The 22,928-nt window shown below is 46.2% G+C and overlaps 1 protein-coding gene across 2 annotated transcripts in view; it reads left to right on the forward strand.

The window, feature by feature from the left end:
- Positions 1-22,928, forward strand: part of EVA1C (eva-1 homolog C) — a 100,034-nt gene that overhangs the window by 49,673 nt on the left and 27,433 nt on the right. For both annotated transcript variants that reach the window (XM_003410306.4, XM_064273185.1), the window contains exons 2-4: positions 64-260; positions 3,422-3,545; positions 12,849-13,001. In XM_003410306.4, coding sequence (XP_003410354.2) covers positions 64-260; positions 3,422-3,545; positions 12,849-13,001 — 474 coding nt within the window. The remainder of the gene's footprint in view (positions 1-63; positions 261-3,421; positions 3,546-12,848; positions 13,002-22,928) is intronic.

Genomic DNA, 22,928 nt, shown 5'->3' on the forward strand with positions numbered 1-22,928 from the left:
AAGTTAGAGGAGGAGGTCCATTGACGCCATGCCACCATTTTTACATAGCTGAATATTTTCCAGGTTACCTAACCAAACTCCTGCAAAACCACACCGCCTATGCCTGCGATGGGGACCACTTGAATCTCCAGTGTCCACGGCATTCTACGATAAGTGTCCAGTCGGCATTTTATGGGCAAGATGATCAAATGTGTAACTCCCAGCAGCCTGCATCCCAGAGGAAAGACAGCCTAACCTGTGTAGCATCCACCACGTTGCAGGTATTGCCTCTTGTAGATGTTTTAGTATGATAAAATGGTCTCAACTCTCTCTGTGTATATATACATTTGTGATTCTATAGCTCACTCAAGGCAAACCTGACTCATATAAATCCCAGTGTATACAGATGAGCAGTTCTGCCGGTGAGCTATTACTTTCTTCTCAAAAGGATTCTTTACCAAACAGGTTGTAATAGAATCCCTATTTATTGCAGAGCTCCCTTAGTACATTTGTAATATGGATTTATTTGCAGACATACTGCTTAGTACAGTCTGGTTGGGCTTCAGCCTCCAGGCCTACATCTCCTAGCAAAACCCCAATATGAAAGGAAGGCTGTGTATTCTTTAGTGCAAACCACAAGGATCTCTGTGAGGCAGACATCTGAGGTCATGACCAGCTTCTTAGAAAACGTACTTATAGAGGAAAAATATCAATAATTGCCTTTTAGTTCTTAGGTTTTTTTTTTTTTTTATGGTTTGCTTCTCCAATTGTAGATAACCGTGTGATTCTTATTGGGAGCTATTTTGGATGGTCTTTGTTGATTGGTCTTTCTACTGGACAGCACAAGAAATTGGGAGGAGAGAGGACACCTAAGTCACTCTTTTTGAAGGGTTAGTATACTTTAGGGTCACTATGAGTTGGAGTCAACTTGACGGCAATGGGTTTATACTTAGGGAAAGATTTGGTATAGGAGGAGGTCAAAACTAATATCTCAATGATGTAAAATCATTTAGACCACTCCAATTATTCAGGCAACTTCCCTTTCCCCCCAGCCATTCAATATTAATAATTAGTTGGCCAAGATCACTGGGTCAGTTGGCTTTCAGTTTTTTTAATGCCTCCAAAGTTCCATATGACTATGTCTAATAGGGTGATCAGGGCAGGTGGCAAATCAGAAGTCCACTTGATTTTGTAAGCTACAGTAGGAAGGGTGGGTAGGGATACATTTCCCAGGAGGGATACAGAGAAAGACAGTTAGTTTCATTGCTGTGTAGCTCTCTCTAAGGCCTAAAGACAAAAAGCAAAAATAATACGGCAATGTCAGGGTCTTTAAATTCTTTACACTATTTATTGCTTTCATTTCAAGCATCGTAGTATCCAGGTAGTCATGTTATAGTTAAAAACACTAACTGAGTAGCCAAAACAAATGTATTTGTGTTCGTCGGAAATGTGGTTTCCATACCCTATGGAGAAACTTTTTTTTTTTTCCTGGAAGCGAGCCACTACTTTCCTTGTGTGGCCCACCCCACCCCCAATCCTTCTACTTTGGCACCACCCCTGGAGCCATTGGCCTCCCCCGTCTCTTACCCCAACTGCCATGCTTACCCATCCCTGGTCCCCAGGTGCCTGCTGCCCTTTGAGGTGAACAAACAGAATGTTGGGCCAGTGCCAAAATGGCGGAAATGCTTCCTTTGGGAGAGTATAAACTCCTGGCACCCAGAGCTCCAAAGAATGGCACCGCCCTCACCGTACACCATGGGTGCCTGCCTCTGCCAGGCAGGCCTGAGGGAAGAAGATGTTCCATAACTAGGCCGACAAGTTAGCATTTGTGAACATAATTCTGATGTTGTTTGGAAGGTTTGTTTGCCAGAAACATCCCTTGCTTTGCTCTTTCATCCAGAGATCAAGAGATTCTTTACATCGTGTCTTCTAAACTGCTTGGGAGCTGAGGCATAGTGTTTCCTCAGGAGACGGTTGCCTAGCTTAGAGAGAGGACATGTTGATGTCCACACAGGAGAACCTCCGTTGATCCAGCCCGTGACTGAATGTTCACAGAAGGTGCCCCCTCTCAGTGTTCCTCAGCTCGCAGTACAATTAGAAACAGTTCTGTCTGGGTCTCCTCTCAAGGTGATAACACATGGAACACTCTGGTGACACCTGAGGGGTGAGTCGTATAACCTTGACCCCTGGGCACGGGCAGTACACTGTCATCTGAAAGCTGTGCCTCCTGGGATCTCTCAGGGTCCACATCTGGGCAGACCCCTGAGGTGACAAGTGATTCCTTCAGGGAGATGTTCCATGAGCTTCTGTGAGAACGTGGTGATTCAGGGAGGCTCATGGATCTGAGGCAAATCCAGCCCAAAAGTAGCAACTAGATTCTTAGGAGAGTTTTCACTGTATTTGGTGCCCTTTTTACCGGACCCAAGTCTGGGGCCTCTGTGTTTATCACGGGCAGGGCTTGTTCTGTTTGGGAACTTGGAAGTGAGAGAACGACAGCGAAACCTCAGGTCTTTCTGCGGCCCTGGGTAGGTTGTTCTGTGAACTTCCACAGAGCAGATTCAATAACAAATGAGAGAGTTGCCTGGAAAAAACCAGGAGAGAGGAGAGAGATTTGGAAGAAAGCTTTTAAACCAAATGCTTTAGAGAGTCTGAGTATTTCACGAAGAATGTTGCTCCACAAGGAAGACTTGGGCCCCGTTACCCTTGAGTTTGGTGAGGGTGTGGACCAGCTTTTATAATTTTATTTGTTTGCCTGTGTCGTGGGTCAAAAGAGGAAAAGCTGGAAACGGTGTGGGTCTCCAAGACCTCTCTCAGATGCGAGCTCTCCTGTGGTCTGTATGGGGTCATTTCTAAGGCTGAGGAGCCATGATTATGAACCCTGACTTCCACAGTTCTCTCAGCTTTAAAGTGAAGAGCTTCTCTCAAAGGAGACCTCGAAGTCCCTGCCAGCCCCACATTCTACAGTTCTCTGATCACCCGTGTCCCCTGGAGCCAACGCAATGCACAGCTTTTGTCAAAAGTATTTTAGTGGTGCCCGTCGAGGCTATTCATAAGGTTTTCACTGACTAATTCTTTTTAGAAGTAGACTGCTGGGTCCTTCTTTCAGGCTGTGTTTTGTTCTGTGGTACATAGGGTTGCTATGAGTCGGAACCGACTCGACGACAACAGTCGAACTAATTGGAGGTTGGTTTTCTGACGGAAGCCTGGTGCCATTGGATGCAGCTTCTTCCTTTGGGACAGAGCAGGAAGACGACGGGAGGCAACCCATTCACCCACACATACGGGCTTTCACCTTCGACACAGCCCAGAGCCGCTGGAATGTTCTCTGCGTGAACATTGGGCAGGCAGGGAGGCGGCCCTCCCCTCAGAGCACCTGGGTTTGGGGTCTCTTGGACACTGTGTGCATTTTTCACGTCTGTCCCTTTTCTACCCCTCATTTTAGAAGGTCCTGGATGAGTGCCAGAACCAGCGGGCCTGCCACCTCCTGGTCAATAGCCGTGTTTTTGGACCTGACCTTTGCCCAGGAAGCAGTAAATACCTCCTGGTCTCCTTTAAGTGCCAACCTAGTAAGTAATTTCAGTGAGGGGACAGTGCATTTGGGGATGTGGGTTCCTGGTTTCATTCACACTCCCGATGAAAATTTTCTGCCAGTCGGCATTTGACCAATCTTGAAACTCTGGTTAATAGACACGCTGGGTCCCGGTCCTCACCTGGCATGTGTGTGTGAGTGTGTGTATGTTCGTGCATATGTGTGAGTGTGTGTCTGCACCTGCGTGTGCACATGTGTGTTCTTACAAATCTCTGAGTTAAAAAAGTTCTCCCTAAGTTGAACTCAGTTGTACAGATGCTGAGAAATATCAGGGGTGGCGAGAGACTTTAGTGGCTTTTCCTCAAAATGAGGAACTAGTTCTCGTTCTCAGAGGAAATCTTATTGGGAGGCTGACCCCAACCAAAAGGCTGCTTGTTTTCTTGAGAGGGTCAGCCACAAGGCTTGCCAACTGAGCCACCACTTCAGATCTCTGTAAATTGGCTTCTTGCCACCTTCAGCGACAGCAGGGGCTACTGTACCCATGTGTTTTAGATTGAATTGTGTCTCCCAAAAAGCCGTGTGGAAGTTCTCACTCCCAATACCTGTGAATATGACCATGTTTGGAAATAGGGTCTTTGAAGATGTGATCAGTTACGTTAACATGAGGTCATACTGGAGTAGGGTGGTCCTGATCCATTAAAGGGAAGAGACGGACAGGGAGGAAAGATGGCCGTGAAGCCCGAGGCAGAGACTGGAGTTATGCCGCAGCTGCAAGCTGATACACACCTGGGGCTAAGGGAGGTGGGAAAGAGCCTTCCCTTAGAGCCTCCAGAGGGAGCATGGCCCTGGTGATGCCTGAATTTAGACTTTTAGCCTCCAGAATTGTGAGATAGTACATTTCTGCTGTTTTGAGTCGCCCACCTAGGGCAGTCCGACTCATTACGCTCCCGTGTGTGTCAGAGTGGAACTGTGCTCGGTGACTTCAGTGGCTGATTTTGGGGGAGTAGATCACCAGGGTTTTCTTCCAAGAAGCTTCTGAATGGACTGGAACCTTCAACCTTTCTATTAGCAGCTGAGCCCATTAGCCGTTCGAACTACCCAGGGAGAGAAAGAGGCCATGGCAAGAGCAACCTTTTGTTCTGGTTTTTGCACTTTGCCCCATTATCTTCCACCATTTCTCAGGCACACCAGTGTTGTGAGTGATTAGCCGTCTTTAGGCCACAAATAATTCCGCAAGTGGGCCCATTTCTAGATGTAGAGGGTCTGCCTGAGGAAAATTATAAGTAATCCCAGCATTAGAGTTCCTAGTAATTCTCAAAAAAAAAAAAAAAAAATTGTTGAAAAGAAACTATAGCAACTACTTTTGACCAAAAATGTAAGACACTGTAATGTTTTAAATCCCCCAGCTCCATCTACATTCAATGAAATCAGCCATGATGGGAATATTTACACCAGGGGAATTGGCAAACACTACAAATCAGGGTTGGGTTGGTTGGTTTGCTTTTTGGAAAGCTATTTTACCAGCAATCCTCAATAAAATGAAAAAAACCAAGTCAGTTGCCATTGAACTGGTTCCAACTCATGGCAACCCCATGTGTGTCAGAATAGAACCATGCTCCATAGGGTTTTTGATGGCTGGTTTTACAGTTAGATCATCAGGCCTTTCATCCGAGGTGCCTCTGGGATGGACTTAAACCTCCAACCTTTTGGTTAGTAGCCGAGTGAGTGAATTATTTGTGCCACTCAAAGACTCCAGCAAACCCCACTAGAACTGGCCTTTCCCCAAGTTGCACCTTGCTCTACTGCCACTTCAAATCTCATTTTTTAAAGGGGGTTTTGGTTTCAACAAGCCTTTTATTCAGGAACTTCTCAATTCAGATCCCTTTCTGCTGCATAGCTGCTGTGTGACCTTTGGCAGCTGAGGGAACCTTGTGGAGCCTCCAGGACTCAATTGTAGGGTAGACATCGTGCACCTTCTACATAAGCTGTAGTGAAGACTGTAAAAATACAGTGCTGTATGTGTGTCACAGAGTGAGCTTAGTAATTGGTAACTATTATTCCAATAAGCAGATTAACATACTTCTCATCAAGGTGTGAATAACTGAGAGGCCGTGATTTACCAAGGGCAGGGTGGGAGGGGGTTTTAGTTACCTAGTGCTGCTGTAACAGAAGTACCACAAATGGATGGCTTTAACACACAGAAGTTTATTCTCTCATAGTCTAGTAGGCCAGAAGTCCGAATTCAGGGCATCAGCTCCAGGGGAAGGCTTTCTCTGTTGACTCTGGGAGGAAGGTCCTTGTCCTCAATCTTCCCCTGGTCTAGGAGCTTCTCAGAGCAGGGACCTTGGGTCCAAAAGACGCACTCCACCCCGACACTTCTTTTTTGGTGGTACGAGGTCCCTCTCCTCTCTGCTCGCTTCTCTCTTTTACATCTCAAAAGAGATTGACTCAATGTACAACCTAATCCTGTAGATTGAGTCCTGCCTCGTTAACATAACTGCCTCTAATCTGCCTTATTAATATCATAGAGGTTAGGATTTACAACACACAGGAAAACCACATCAGATCACAAAATGGTGGACAACCACACAATACTGGGAATCATGGCCTAGCCAAATTGACACACATTTTGGGGGGACACAATTCAATCCATAACAGAGGGAGGTTCCTGGGTGATGCAAACAGTTATTGTACTCAGCTGCTAACCAAAAGGTTGTTTGTTTGAGTCCACCCAGAGGGACCTCGGAAGAAAGGCCTAGTTATCTGCTTCCCCAAAATCAACCACTGAAAACCCGATGGAATACAGTTCTACTCTGATACAACATGGGGTCGCTGTGAGTCAGAATCCACTGGATGGCAACTGATTTGGGTTTTTTTTAGGGTGGGAATGGACTGTCCTGGGTGCAGGCAATATGAGGATGCATTGTCTTTAGGGAGTTTGAAAACACAATAAAGGTGACTGCACTTTAATATCACCGTGCTATGAGTCGGAATCGACTGGACAGCAATGGGCTTATGCACTGGCAATTATCAACAATGTCAGTAATAGAATAACTCCTGTGACCACGAACCACTGCCACTGCCCACCTTTGAGAGGCCACTGCTGATAGGCAAGTGGGGACGTGCATTAGGAAGGAGCGGGTGACCTCATAGCTCTCTAACTGGTGGAATTAGGAGGCAGAGTTTTGTTGTTTGAAGCTGAGTTGTGATCCTGTCTTCGCCCAGGCCCCTCCCACTCTCCATCTAACCCCACGTGAGTGTTGGTGGCCACCTTCTGGAAGACTACTGGCACCTTTCCTAATCTGATACCAAATGAGAACTCTAACCCAGCTCTAAGCAATTCCAGTCTCCAGTAGAAGTAGCCATTCTGTTAGTCCCAGAATCCAGAAACGTCGCTCTTTAGTCATGGTGAATCAGTACCAGATGTTATGGATTGAATTGTGTCCCCCCAGAATATGTGTTGCAAGTCCTAACCCCTGTGACACAGTAGGAATTCTGGTGGTGCAAGAGCTATAGCTGCTAACCAAAAGTCGGCAGTTCGAATCCACCAGGTGCTCCTTGGAAACCCTTTGGGGCAGTTCTACTCTGTCCTATAGGGTTGCTATGAGTCGAAATTGACTCGATGGCAGTGGGTTTTGGTTTTTATGGCACAGTATTAACTACTCAGCTGCTAAATGAAAGGTCAGCGGTTTGAACCCACCATCAGTTCCTCAGGAAAAAGACATGGTAGTCTGTTTCAGTAAAGATTAGAGCACTGGAAACCCTGTGGGGCCGTTCTGCTCTGTCCTATAGGGTCACTATGAGTTGGGATCGACTTGAAGGCAACGGGTTTTTGGAATGGGTTGTATTTGCTATGTTAATGAGGCAGGGTTAGTGTAGGGTCTGTCTTAAGTCAATCTCTTTTGAGATATAAAAGAGATTAAACAAGCAAGTGAGCAAGCAGAGATGGGGGAAGAGAGATTCCAAGCCACATGAAGATCGCCCAGGAGTGCTCTAAAGAGACAAAGACCTTCCTCCAGAGCTGACAGAGAGAGAAAGCCTCTCCCTACAGCCGGCGCCCTGAATTTAGACTTCCAGCCTCCTAGACTGTGAGAAAATAAATTTCTGTTTGTGAAAGCCACCCACTTATATTCCTGTCACAGCAGCACTAGGACACCAAGCCCCCAAGTGACTCCACACACAGCAGTGTCCTCACAAATGTAATGTGACACTCTCAGGCCCCTCCATTCCAGGAGGAGATTTGCCCATAATCTGGGGACAAAATCATGGCAACCTGGTAGCTGGAATCTGGAGGCCTTCCATACAGGGGTTGTGTTACTCTGGGTTCGTTTTGCTGGCATCGAGGCTACCTTGAATAGCTAGGCTTGAATAAATCAAAGGAATGTGGCTAATAAATGCATTTCATGATATTTCCTTAAAATTCTTCTAATTTTTAAATTCTGATTTTACAAAAAGAAAGAAGCCATTCTTATTTTTAGAAAGAAAGCGTCCAGTTTGCTGAGATAAGGCTGGGTTTGTGCTCAGGCCTTCCACCCGCCCTCCTTTTTGGCTAGCTCTTCTGCTGGAAGGCATTCTAAGGATTTGCAGAATGCCGCTACTGGGAGGGTGCCTTAGCCCTTTGGCTGTGCCCACCTGTGCCCTCTTTTCACTGTCGAAGAGCATGGTTCATTCTGCGTCTCTGAAGTCAGGCAAACTTTCGGTGTGGATGGGATTTGGCATCTACAATCGTGCACCACTGAAAAGCTGATGCCAGTGCGGATATGACTCACCGAAAAGAAACAAGCTCTCTGATGCCGGGGTCAGACTTAGGGCTCCTTTTTATTTAGAAAAAGAAAGCAAAATTTTTCTTGGCTCTAAGCGTCTGCTGTTACATTACAATCTCAGTCAGTGTGCAAAATACGTCATAAATGTTTTCTCAGCAATCACTTGAATTTTCCCTGGTGATGTCTCCTCGTGCACTCCAAAAGAACGCGGAGGGTAGGGACTGCGTGAGCACCTGGAACCTGGCTCCTGCCCCGCCCCTTTCATTAACCGTGAAGGGCCCATCATCATGGCTTATGTACTCAAGAATAGCTCCTTGGCTGCCGATACTGGTGATGGTTGCACAAAATGAATGATGTGATTGGTTTTATTGAATTGTACACGTGAAAAATGTTGAATTGGCAAATGTGTTCTTTATATTTTTACAACAAAAAATTTTAAAAACCAACAAGACCAAAAAAGAACAGTGCCAAGGCTTACCAACACCAAAGCTAGTTTTAGTCTTGAGATCCTCAAAAGCTTTCCTTCCTGTGATCCAAAAGTTTGGCCTCCCAGCTGCTTCTCTGTTTTTGGTAGGAAAGCATAGGAATTTGCAGGTTACAGAAAGATGGGGTTTACCTTTGGAAATTGTTTTCTTTTGTGTCTTAAGTCTGGGTCGTATGCTCACTGAGGCCAGGATCTGAAGATCCAGTCAGTGCACGTGGCCCTGATGTGTACTGCTGACACCTTTTGGGAAGGCTTAATGCCAGGGGCTCTCAAACTTTTTTGACTGGAGCCCAGAGTAAGAAGAGCAGTTTACGTTTTGACCCCGTGTAACAGGCATGCCCACGCACACAACTGGAAAACAAGTATTTATTTTTAAAATGGTGTTTATTCTTTCTCCATGTGATGCGCTTTGATGTTTTCTAAAATATTCTAGTCTTTTTATTTTTTTCAAATTGCTGGCCACAACTTGCTAAATTGATTTCCTGACCCATTTTGTTGTCATTAGCTGCCATCGAGTCACCCCAGCCATGTGGTAACTCCACGCACAACAGGACAAAACATTGCCTGGTCCTGCTCCATCCCGGTGATCGGTTGCAGATTGTACCATTGTGATCCGTAAGGTTTAAATTGGCCGATTTTCAGAAGTAGATTGTCAGACCTTTCTTCCTAGTCCTTCTTAGTCTGGAAGCTCTGCTAAAACCTGCTCAACACACAAGCTTCCTCTGACAGACGGGTGGTGGCTGCGCATGAGTGCATTGGCTGGGAATAGAACCTGGATCTCCCACATGGAAGGAGAGAATTCTACCACTGAACCACCAATTCCCCACATGACCCACTAATGGGTCCTCAACTCAGTTTGAAAAACGTTAACTCAAGGCCTGTCAGGGTCCTAGGATCGGCCTACACCCCCAATCCAGGAAAGAAAAATGGAAGGAAAACATGAGTGAGTGAAAGAAAGGTAGCTGGTGGGCTAGTCCATCTTCCCTCTCTGCAGTCTCCCTCCCCATCCCAGCAGACCAGATGTCTCAGTCATTTAGTGCTTCTATAACAGAAATAGCGCAAGTGGATGGCTTTAACAAAGATAAATTTATTATCTCACAATCTAGGAGGCTACAAATCCAAATTCAAGGTGTCAGCTCCAGGGGAAGGTCTCCTTTTCTCAGTTGGCTCTGGAGGAAGGGCCTTGTCATCAATCTTCTCCTGGTAGAGGAGATTTTCAGTGCAGGGACCCAGGGTCCAAAGGACACTCTCTGCTCCCAGCACTGTTTTCTAGGTGGTATGATGCCCCCAACTCTCTGCTCGCTTCTCTTTCCTTTTATCTCTTGTTAAGATAGCAGGTGATGCAGGCCATACCCCAGGGAAACTCCCTTTACATTGGATCAGGGATGTGACCTGCGTAAGGGTGTTAAATCCACCCTAATCCTGCCTTATTAGCCACAGGCAGAGATTAGGATTTACAACACGAAGGAAAATGACATCAACCACAAAATGGAGGGCAACCACACAATACTGGGAATCATGGCCTAACCAAGTTGATACATATTTTTGGGGGACACAATCCAATCCATGACACCAGACAACTGGAGCAACTTCGTCAGTTTAACTTGTTTGCTTGTTTGGCTGAAAGATGTGCGTGTTTGTGGAGTGGCTGCCATTTCAAAATAGGAAAAACTAGGACAGAGGGTGATAGATTGGGTCACCCATTTTTTCATGACTTTCTTTTCAAAAGAAGCCCTGGTGGTGCAGTGGTTGAAGTGCTCAGCTGCTAACTAAAAGCTCACTGGTTCTAACCCACCGGCCACTCCATGGAAGAAAGATGTGGCAGTCTGCTTCCGTAAAGATTACAGCCTTGGAAACCCTACAGGACAGTTCTACTCTGTTCTATAGGGTCCCTATAAGTCAGAATTGACTCAGCAGCAACAGGTTTGGGTTTTGGTTTTTTTCAACAGGCTAGGCTAAGGGATGGGTGGCCACTATACATGCAAATCAATGACTGTGGTCCCCGTTATATTTTGCTTGATTTTCATTTTGAAAAGTTTAAGATAAATGACAGCTCAGAAGATATTCATGACCTTTGAGACAAAAGTTAGCATCCAGAGTGTGTAAGTTACTCCTGTAAACAATTTTTTAAAATCCAAGCAAAGAGTGCGCACACTGTTAGTTCACATGGGGCTGTTCTGAGTGTTAAATGTATTTATACATTTAAAGGTCTGAGACCGTGCCTCATACAGAGGAACTGCTCGGTAAGTTGCTGTTAGTGGTCATTGAGTGGCCCCTGACGCATGGCAACCCTATGCGCAATGGGATCAAACCGTTGGGATCCATAGGGTTTTCATCGCTGATTTTTCAGAAGTAGATCACCAGGTCTTTCCTCCTGGTCCGTCTTAGTCTGGAGGCTCACTGAAACCTATTCAGCATCACGGAAATAGGCAAGCCTCCGCTGACAGATGGGTGGTGGCTGCACAGGAGGCGCGCCAGCTACAAATCGAACCCAGGTCTGCCCCCGGGGTGGGGGGAGAATTCTACCACTGAACCACAGATGATCCCTCAGTAAGTGTTGCTGTTAGGTGCCATCAGTTTGATTTGGGACTCATAATAACCCATTGTGACAGAGTAGAACTGCCCTATAGGATTTGCTAGACAGTAATCTTTCTGCAAGCAGATCACCAGGTTTTTTTCTCCCACAGAGCCACTGGGTGAGTTTGAACTGCCAAGCTTTTAGTTTGCAGCTGAGCACTTAACCATTGTGCCACCAGGGCTCCTTCAATAAATGTTAGCTATTATTGTTTTTTAAATACCTTTAAATATTTTAAAATATTATTTTAACATTTATAATGTGTAATATAATGTTTACAATACAATATGTTTAATTTTTTTGATAATTGAGGTATAATTTACATTGCATAAAAATCACCTGTTTCAAGTGTATAATGCAATGATTTTTTTTGTAAATTTCCTGAGTTGTGCAGCCATCACCACAGCGCAGGTATAGAATATTTCCATCATCTCAGAAATTCCCTCAAGTCCATTTGCAGTCACTCCCTGTTCCCACCAAAAGCCCTAAAAAAAAAAAGCAAAAGCCCTAGGCAACCACTAATCTACTTTCCGTCTTCACTGATTCACCTTTTCTGGATATGTCCTGTAAATAGAATCATATAACACATGACATTTTGTGTCTAGAGTGTTATCTATTATTACTTTGAAAAATCAAATTGTTCTTAGACATTTTCATTAATGGAAGTTTTTAGGTGCACTCTTTAAACAACAAATCTTATTTTCTTTGGAAGTGCATTTGTAATGTCAACTCTCTCATGTTACAAAAAAATTTTTACTAGGGCAAGCAGATTAAGCAAGTAAACAAGCTTTTCCCTAAATTCTTTGGGAACAAAGTGCCACCTTCACCTGGGTCCTAGGTTCAGATTGTCCTAACCTAGAATGCGCCATCAATCTGAGACGTTGCCTGTTCCTGGATTGCCGGATTTGGGACACGCTTTTCATACTTCTCTAAAGAGGGATTCTTTACACAGTACCTGGTGTTCGCCCCTTTCCTAGAAAAGGAAGTATTTTTGCCTTTATAGCATCTCTCCCTTTTACAACACATAAACGAGGAAGACAGAAATTTGCTGGCATCTTGTGGGGAGGTGTAACAGTTCTCCCCAGAAGGTTTAACGCTTTTATTAGGCAACCGATCATCTTTACCTGTGGTCCTCAGCCCCAGGACCACAAGCTAATGTTTGAGAAAAGACTCCTTTCAATTAAAGAATGTGTGACTACAGGTGGGGAGAAAGAGAGGCTTCCCAGGCCACTTTGAGGACCTACACCAGTGATCCCACCTTCTTCAACCTGGCATTTCCCCTCCGTTTGCACCTTAGAATAATCTCTGCCATTTGTGTGCATGTGGGGAGGCTGCTACCCACCCTCTCCTGCAGAGGGTTTTGTTTCCCAAGGTCAGCGACATCATGGCAAGTAGGACCGTCCAACTGCCCCCTTCTCAGCATGCAGCCCGGGGGGATGAGCAGCCAAGACTTGGGAGGTGCACACAGATTCTTCCGCGGGAAGCTGATGGTGCCACTGATTTTTGTTTCTGTTTCAGGTGAATTCAAAAACAAAACTGTGTGTGAAGACCAGGAGCTGAAGCTGCACTGCCATGAATCCAAGTTTCTCAACATCTACTCAGCAACATATGGCAGGAAGACACAGGAGAAGCACATCTGCTCCTCGGATGCAGGGCGTCTCTCCCCTGTGGGTACGTGTTTCTACGTAGTTGTAACTAGGCTGCTGTCTTGAGTGGATCAGAGTCCTGGCTCCGTCAGTAACCAGTACCTGGATCAGTGGTGAAGTCAGGGGTGGATTAGAAGGAAAAATCAAGGGTGGATTAGAGGGAAGTCAAGGGTGGATTAGAGGGAAGTCAAGGGTGGATTAGACGGAAAGTCAAGGGTAAATTAGAGAGAAAGTCAAGGGCAGATTTGAGAGGGAAGACAGAAGTCAAACGTGGGTTAGAGGGAAAATCCAGGGTTGATTAGAGGGAAAAGTCAAGGGTGGGTTAGAGAGAAAGTCAGTGGTGGGTTAGAGAGGGAATTTGGAAGTCAAGGGTGGATTAGAGGGGATGTCAAGGGTAGATTAAAGAGAAAGTCAAAGGTGGATTGGAAGGGGAAGTCAAGGGTGGGTTAGAGGAGAACTTGAGGTGGATTAGAGGGAAGTCAAGAGTGGGTTAGAGGGGAACTCAAGGGTGAATTAGAGGGGGAAGTCAGGGGTGGATTAGAGAGAAAGTCAAGGGTGAATTAGAGGGGGAAGTCAGGGGTGGTTTAGAGAGAAAGTCAGGGGTGGTTTAGAGAGAAAGTCAAGGGTGAATTAGAGGGGGAAGTCAAGGGTGGATTAGAGGTAAGTCAAGGTTGGGTTAGAGGGGAACTCAAGGGTAGATTAAAGGGAAGTCAAGGTTGGGTTAGAGAGGAAGTCAAGGGTGGATGAGAGGGAAGTCAAGGTGGATTAGAGAGAAAGTCAAGTATGGATTAGAAAGGGAAGTCAAGGGTGGATTGGAAGGGAACTCAAGGGCGGGGAGGAACCATTGCCCCACCCAAGTCAGAGCTTCTTTTGCCCCACATTCAGGAGTCCCTCAGTTGTTTAGTCATTCCACCAAAACTCACAAACCAAACCCATTGCCCTCCCGTTGATCCTGACCGATGTGTTACAGGATAGAACTGCTTTATAGGATATTCCTGGCTGTGATCTTTATGGAGGCAGATTGCCAAACCTTTCTTCTGTGGTGCCATTGGATGACTTTGAGCTGCCCACCTTTAGGTTGGTTGTTGTTGCCATCGAGTTGATTCCGGCTCATAGTGACCCCATGTGTGCAGAGTAGAACTGTACTCCATAGGGTTTTTAGTGGCTGTGACCTTTCAGAAGCAGATCGCCAGGCCTGTCTCCCAAGGTGCCCCTGGGTGGGTTAGGACTGCGAAACTTTTGGCTAGTAGTTGAGTGCAAACCATTTGTGCCACCCATGCCAAGTAGTTATGGAGCGCCTGCTGTATGCTGGGCCCTGTCCTAGGCGTACGGAAGTGATCAGTTACCAGTATGGAGTCTGTGTCCTCCTGGAGCTGACGTTCCCGCAGTGGACAGAGAGGCAGCAAGGAAACAGATAATAAGGGATTAGTATGTATGTCAGGGGGGTGCAAACAGTTAATGCGCTCGGTTTGGGCACCTCAGAAGAAAGGCCTGTTGATCTACTTCCAAAAAAAATCAGCCAGTGAAAACCCTGCAGAGCACAGGGGTCTGATCTCGTTGTTTGTGGAGGTGCCGTAAGTCAGGGCCAACTTGGCAGCAGCTATCAACAACGTGTCTCCGTCTGGTTCAGATTGGTGCTAAGCAGGAAAGCACGTGGCGGGCAGGAGATATGGAAAGCCGGTACATCAAGGGGAAGATGCAGTTTTATGAGGTGATGGACATGCTGAGCAGAGACTCCAAGGAGCCTGCAGGTACCTGGAGGTAGAGTGTTTAGGTGGCGAGAAGAGCCAGTGTGCTCGGGGGGGGGGGGGAGGTGAGCACGAGGAGAGGAGGAGAGGGGCCCAGAGACTCGCTCTTCACGGGAGGCTGCAGTGTGGAGCTGAGAGAGGATGGCCAGGATATAGGCCTGATAACGCCACCCCTCAGAGTCACTCTACCCTGAGGCTGTGAGAAAGCCTGGATCTCCATCTGCCTGCAGGGAGAACAGACCCTGCTGCATAACAGCCTAAGGAATTGTGTGTTATTGATCAAAACCTACAATAAGTTCCCTAGTGCTCTTAGTTGCTATAATTTATTCATGCATTATGTGTGAAATTAAACATTAATTAACAAAAAAAGAAATCCGTGCATAAATAATACCTTGGGCCTGAATAAAACAGGAAGGTAAGGTGTTTTAGGATTTTCTAGAGAAATACAATCAGTAAGATATATACAGGGGCGGATTATCCAATAGGCAAGGTAAGCATAATGCTTACCTTGCTTACCAGATCATCTGTAGTGAACAATTTCACATTTTTTCACCACATCAAACATTCTGCTTCTAGGTGTGGCTGGCATCCATCTGTCTCCCAACCCCACAGCACCTTCCTACAGAATCAAAGCCTCTTTTCAAATTTAGTCCCTGACATGGGCAGATTACCCAGTGAGCAAGGTATGCAGAGGCTGACTTGTATTTACTCACTAATCTGTAGTGAACAATTCCGTGGGTTTCACCACATCATGAAACCCATGTGAAATTGGTCACTAGATTAGTAAGTAAGCACAAGTCAGCCTGTGCATACCTGGCTTATTGGGTAATCCGACCCTGGATATATATATCTTACTGTGTACAGGTAGTGGCCGATTTACGATGTATTCTAGTCATGACCAACTGCACTTATGACGGTCCTTTTCTCGGGGGGTATGTCTTATTGTTGGTAACATAAACTACGGGTAATACTGCAGCATATAATCTGCTGGTGTCATCATATCTGCAAGTTTATATGTAACATTTCCAACACCAAAGACAAACAAAGATGAATTTATAAAGATACTGAAAATAAAAGGCAATAATAATGAAAACTTTTAAAAAAGGGTCTTCAACTTAGATTAGAATCGACCTAAGATGGAGTTGTCGGAAAGGAACCCTCTTGTAAGTCGGGGACTACCTGTGTATAAATTATTAAGTGCCCTTGAGTCGATTCTGACTCATAGTGACCCTATATGACAGAGTGACCCTATATAGGACTGCCCCACAGGATTTTCTAGGTTGTAATCTTTATGGAAGCAGATCACCAGATTTTTTTCCTGTGGAGCTGATGGGTGGTTTGAACCACCAACCTTTGAGCTAGCAGTCCAGAGCTTAACCATTGAGCCAACAGGGAGAGAGACAGGGTGGGAAAGGAGAGAGGGAGAGAGAGGTTGATTTTTTTTTAATGAATTAGCTTATGTAATTGTTGGGCATTGGCAAGTCCAAAATCTGTATGTCAGGTGGCTGGCTGGAAATTCCTATTGCCTTGTGTCCCAAAATCTGTAGGTCTGGTGACAGGAACAGTAAAGAACGGACAAGCTCTGGCAAGATGTTTATTTATAGCCTGGGGCAGAGTACACCCTGGGGAAAACTCTCTTTTTGATCTTTAAGGCTTCAGTGGATTGGATGAGGCCCACCTACATCATGGCGGCAATCTGCTTCACTAAGGCCAGCTGATTTCATCACATCACACTGTACTTGATAACAGCACCCAGACTAGTGTTTGACCAAGCAACCGGGTACCATCACCCAGCGAAGTTGGCACATAAGATGATCCATCATGGAAGGGATCCTAACTCCATGGGCAACCCCTCAGGGAGACTCCAGAGAGGTCCAAAAAGTAGTTCACAAGGACCTTGTGCCCATAAAGGTCCCCACCCAGCATTCCAAGAAGGCCCTTGTGTCAAGAAATGGCAGAGGGTCCTTTGAAGGCCAGCCCTGTGGATACAAAGGAAGGCTGAAGTGGGCATTTGGTTGTTCTCAACTAGGTCTAGGAGAGAAGGCTCCCATCTTAACAGGCTCTACTGTCAACTGGGCAGAGAGGCACTTTTGTGGTGGGTCCCCATGGTCTGTTAACAGTAGCACCCACTGCCCTGTTCCTGGCATTCTCCATCTGGTATAACACCTGCTTGTCTTCAGAGGCCCAAGATCGGTGGCTTCTCCCACGTAAGGCCCCGGCAGAAGGACCGTTGCCTGAACGTTGCAGGAGCCTCCCTCTACCCAGGCTTTGCTTTGTAAGAAGTCCTCCGGTGGTGAAGATGGTTAAGCTCTTGGCTGCTAACTGAAAGGTTGGAGATTCAAGTCTACCCAGAGGTGTCTCAGAAGAAAGGCCTGGAAATCTACTTCCAAAAAATCAGCCATTGAAAACCGTGTGGAGCACAGTTCTACTCTGACACACATGGGGGCGCCATGAGTCAGAGTCAGCTTGGTGGCAGCTGGTTTGTTTCCTAAAAGCCAATCGTCACTGCAGGAGCCTCCCCCCACCCCATATATCTGGGCTTCTTAGTTGGAGAAGAGACTCTTGGTAATGGAACTGCTTTCCAATCTCATTACCCACCTTTCTGCCCTATGCTACTGCAAAAAGGGACTTCCTTTCGTAATATTAGGGAGGGCACCCCGTTTCTTATGCTTACTAAATCTGACTCAGCCATGAGTGATTTGGAAAGCAGCAGTCAGCAGCCTCTATTCCAGCTGTTCTTTTGAGCAGAAGAATTTGGTCTACCGAGGAGGCAGATCCCATAGACTAAGCTATTTGCCTTTAGGAGCAAGCCCATCACTGCCTGACGTTCCTAGTAGGCCGAGTGGAAGTTGGGCTTAAAATGAGAAAGTAATCAGCCAAAGAAAACGTTAGCAGACGTCGTGGCCAGAAGACGGGTTTCCATAGAGAGTTCGAGGAATCCTTAGGTCGACCAGCTGTTGTAATGCCCTTAATAACTCTTGCTGGTGTGTGAAAGGCCTGTGTGGCCCTCGCTTGCTATTCAGTTAAAAAGCCTGAGCACTGTCAGAGGTGGAAGGCAGAAACAACCTGCTGCCCTTCTCACCTGCTCCCACCTTCTCAGGCAAGTGCCGCTCCTCCTTGCCCTGGGTGGACGCGCAGGGATCCAGCTTTTCTCTACCTTCAGGCCTGACCCACTGCCAAAACACCATGGACCTTTTTACTCTGTGCTCTGGGGTGGAGAGAGGCTCGAAGGGGAAATCAAAGGGCCCTTTAAAAGACACACGAGTCCCTGGATGGCACAAAGCATTAAGCGCTCAACTACGAACCAAAAGGTTGGAGGTTCAAACCCATCCAGCGGCACCTTGGAAGAAAGCCCTGGTGATCTGCTTCCAGAAGGTCACAGCCATTGAAAACCCTGTGGAACAGTCCTACTCTGCACACATGGGATCGCCATGCTGCCCTCAGCCTTACAGAAGCCTCGATTGTTCTCACCGTTCAGGCTAGCGCTAAAATACAAGCCACGGGCTGCCCTATGCTGACACATTTTCTAGATCTAACTCAGTGCTTGGAGCCCTGGTGGTGCAGTGGTTAAGAGCTTGTTCGGCTGCCAGCCAAACTCTGTCCTGTAGGGCCACTGTGAGTCAGAACCAACTTGACAGTGGCAGGTTTGATTTGGTTTTTGGTAACTGAGTGCCAGGAGCCCTGTTGATGCAACAGATAAGTGTTTGGCTGCTAATCAAAAGGTTGGCAGTTCAAATCCACCCAGCTGCTCCATGAGAGGAAGACTTGGTAATCCGCTTCTATGAAGATTACAGCCTAGGAAACTCCATGGGGGAGTTCTACTCTGACACATGGGGTCACTATGCATCGGAATCGACTGCATGGCACCCAGCAACTGGCTATGAAGAATCACTGACTCTCTGGCCCAACTTGGCATGTACTCCTCACGTCTTACCCCCAAATATGAAATGATCAGATAATTCCGCTTTTATAATCATCCTTTAATATCACCCACCTTTTTGACCCAGCAGCTACCCAGCTGCTCCCTCCACAAGTCCAGTGGGCTCTACCCCAAGGTGGATCTCTAATCCAGCCACTTCTGGACTTTGCCCCAAGATGACTCCAGGTATCTTGCCTGGACTGGTCACCTGTCTTCCCTTCTTCCCTCCCCTCCCTAATCTCTTCTTCATTAAACAGCCAAACCGAAATCCATTGTCATCGAGTCCATTCTAACTCCTAGTGACCCTATAGGACAGAGTAGAACTGCCCCATAGTGTTTCCAAGGAGCAGCTGGTGAATTCCAACTGCGGACCTTTTGGTTAACAGCTGAGCTCTTAACCACGGTGCCACCAGGGCTCCATTTAACAGTCAGCAGGCTTTTATTAAGATGAAGTCTGATCATATCACCTCCCTACTGAAAACCCTTCACTTCCTGTTGTAGTCAGAATGAAGCCCAGTCTCCTAGCCTGGCCCCGTCTCTCTCTTCTCACCGCCTCTGGCTATCGTGGCCTTCCTTCTTCCCCACACTCATTCCTGCCCCAGAGCCTTTGCACAAGCTCTTTCTTTGGCCGGGAATGTTCTCACCCCACATCTTTGCATAGCCGGCTCTGGCTTGTCACTCCAGAATCAACTCAGATGTTGCCTCAGAGCCGTGTCCCCGAGCACCCAGACAGCACACCACCTGTCCTGCGGTCACCTGGGAGCTGTCTCCCTGTTTGGTTTTCATCATAGCATGGAAATAGTCATTCACGGAAATAGCCGTTGATGTGTTTATGGTCCGTCTCCCTGGGAGAAAGTGAGCTCTGCAGAATCCCAGTGACTACAGCAGTGCCAGGTCCCCGGGAGGTACAAACAGTGAATGCACTTGATTAATAACCAGAAGGTTGGAGGTACAAGTCCACCCAGAAGCACCTCGGAAGAAAGGCCTGGCCATCTACTTCTTTAAAACCAGCCACTGAAAACCCTGTGGCTCACAGTTCTACTCTGACACACATGGGATCACCATGAATTGGAGTCGTCATGAGGTGGAGTCTACTTGATGTTGCTTCCAATCTTTCATGAGATGCTAGAAATCTGGATTTTTTTTTTTTTTTATGTGAAATGTTCCAACTTTTAAACGCTGTTCAAGCCAAAGAAAGCATGCCTGCAGGCCACATCCGGGCTGCAGGCTCCAGTTCGCCGTCCCTGCTCCACGTAAGGAGTTACTGCAGCGAGGACTATTTATCCTAACCCCAGAGCCTGGCACCAGCTTGCTGAGGTGGTTAAAGGCCCAGAGGCCTGGCCTCACCACGCACCTCCAAAAGGGGGCTTGCCCTGCAGTGTTCATCCTGGAACACCTGGTTTGAGAAGACCACATGGATGCTTTTCCTCTTGTGTATAAAGCTAAGTCTGGCAAAACCTCATCTGCTTCAGGCTCCGGGGAGCCTGCTGGAAGCACACCTAGGGAAGGCCAGCTGGGCCTCAGTGACGCTGTCCAGGATCGGGGCCACTCTGGTCTTTACCACCGTGGAGAGCGGCTTTAACACTAGGCGCCGAGGGGAAGTATTGCCAGTTCTTTCTAAAATAATAATGATATGTTGTTGTTAGCTCCTGTCCTGTGGGCCTCTAATTGTGGTGACCCCATGAACAATGGCACCCCCACGCCTGGTTGCAGATCAGACCATTGGCATCCATAGGGTTTTCGCTGGCCGATTTTCAGAAGTAGATCACAAGCCTTTCTTCCTAGTCCATCTTAGTCCGGAAGCTCTGCTGAAGCCTGTTCACCTAATAGCAACATGCAAGCCTCTGCTGGCAGAAGGATTATATCTCCACAGACAGATTATGTGTGCGTGCGTGTGTGCGCCTGTGTGCGTGTGTGTGTGTTGCTGTTGGTTGCCCTCAAGTCAGTTCTGACTCATGGCAACCCCATGTGTGCAGAGTAGAAGGGCTCCATAGGGTTTTCAAGGCTGTGACCTTTCGGAAGCAGATCACCAGGCCTGTCTTCCGAGGTGCCTCTGGGTGGGTTCAAACCACCAACCTTTCACTTAGTAGTTGAGCGCTTAATAGTTTGTGGTACCCAGGGACATATATTTATATATATACGTCTTAGTTATCTAGTGCTGCTACAACAGAAATACCACAAGTAGGTGGCTGTAACAAACAGAAATTTGTTGTCTCACAGTCAGGAGGCTAGAAGTCTGAATTCAGGGTGCCGGCTGTAAAGAAAGGCTTTCTCTCTCTTTCGGCTCTAGCGGAGGGTCCTGGTCTCTTCAGCTTCTATTCCTTGGCTCCTTGGTGATCTTCATGTGGCTTGGCATCTCTCTTCCCCCATCTCTGCTACTTGTTTGTTTAATCTCTATCTCAAAAGCGAGTGACTTAAGACACACCCTACACTAATCCTGTCTCATTAACATAACAAAGACAACCCATTCCCAAATGGGGTTATGACCACTGGTACCCAGAACCCAGTGCCGTCGAGTCGATTCCGACTCATAGCGACCCTATAGGACAGAGTAGAACTGCCCCATATGGTTTCCAGGGAGCGCCTGGCGGATTTGAACTGCCGATTTGGTTAGCAGCCGTAACACTTAACCACTACACCACCAGGGTTTCCTAACCACTGGTATAAACCAAAAAACCCATAGCCCTGGAGTCGATTCTGACTCATAGCGACCCTATAGGACAGAGCAGAACTGCCCCATAGGGTTTCCAAGGGGCTGGTGGATTCGTACTGTCGACCTCTTGGTTAGCAGCCAAGCTCTTAACCACTGTGCCACGAGTGTTTTTACTACACATATTTTGGGGGGACACAATTCAATCTATAACAATGCATATATATATATATATTTGTGTATATATATATAAAACATGATTATTTTGCACACCGTAATACCATTTAACAGAAATAAGAAAAATATTCTGTCACAAATTAAACCCATTAAATGAAATTAATTTCACTCTTCTGGATTTCTTTCAAGTCCTGGTCTATGGGCATCGTCATGGATTGAATTATGTCCCCCAAAAAATATGTGTGTCAACTTGGTTAGGCCATGATTCCCAGTATTGTGTGGTTGTCCTCCATTTTGTGATTGTAATTTTATGTCAAGAGGATTAGGGTAGGATTGTAACACCACCCTTACTCAGGTCACCTCCCTGATCCAAGGTAAAGGGAGTTTCCCTGGGGTGTGGCCTGTGCCACCTTTCATCTCTCAAGAGATAAAAGGAAAGGGAAGCAAGCAGAGAGTTGGGGACCTCATACCATCAAGGACGCATCACAGGGAACAGTGTGCGTCCTTTGGACCCGGGGTCCCTGCACCTGAGAAGCTCCTTGACTAGGCGAAGATTGAGGACAAGGACCTTCCTCCAGAGCCGACAGAGAGAGAGAGAGCCTTCCCCTGGAGCTGGCACCCTGAATTTGGACTTGTAACCTACTAGACTGTGAGTGAATAAATTTCTCTTTGTTAAAGCCAACCACTTGTGGTATTTCTTTTATAGCAGCACAAGATGACTAAGACAGGCATAGAACATTTTCTTGTAATTATGTTTGCATACTGTGTTTTTTTCTTTTAACTTTTTATCATGGGTATTTTTCCATGTGACCAACAAGATCCTACCCATGTCAACCACGTTCCAATATTCTGTTAAGGGGATATTGCATAATTTACTCATCCTTGTTTTGGGATTTTTTTTTTCATTATTTCTGATTTTCAACTATTATTAAAAAACGTATAATGAGCTTGTGCTTCTAGCTTTTTGTTTCCTCTGGAATATTTTCTTGGGATGAATTCCAGAAGTTTTATTACCAAAAGAGGGTGTGGACATGTTTATGATTCTTCCTATGTATCACCAAAGTTTTCCCCAAGTGTTTTGGACCCATGAGTTCCCTTGCAAATTTTGTTTTCTGTGTATGACTTTTTTATTGTTTCCAAGTTAATAGGTATAAAGTGGTTCTTTGATGTAGTTTTAATTTGCATGTCTTTGATTATTAAAGATCTTAAGCATTTTCTCATGTTTTTGTATTTGTACTTGCACACATTGTCTCTCTAGCCTTTGCCCTTTTTTTCTGTAGTGATCTTTATTTTTCACAGACTTTTATGAGCTCTTTGCAGAGTAGAGATATTAACTCTTTACACTCTTCTTCTGCTGTAAATATCCTGCTCCCAACAGTATCTTTTCTTGCCATTTGGGTTTGTTACCTAGGGCTGGTTATTCTTTTGATTCTGTGTAGCTCATATGAGATCATTAGT

The sequence above is a fragment of the Loxodonta africana genome, chromosome 20, assembly GCF_030014295.1.
Source record: "Loxodonta africana isolate mLoxAfr1 chromosome 20, mLoxAfr1.hap2, whole genome shotgun sequence".
Lineage (NCBI taxonomy): Eukaryota > Metazoa > Chordata > Mammalia > Proboscidea > Elephantidae > Loxodonta > Loxodonta africana.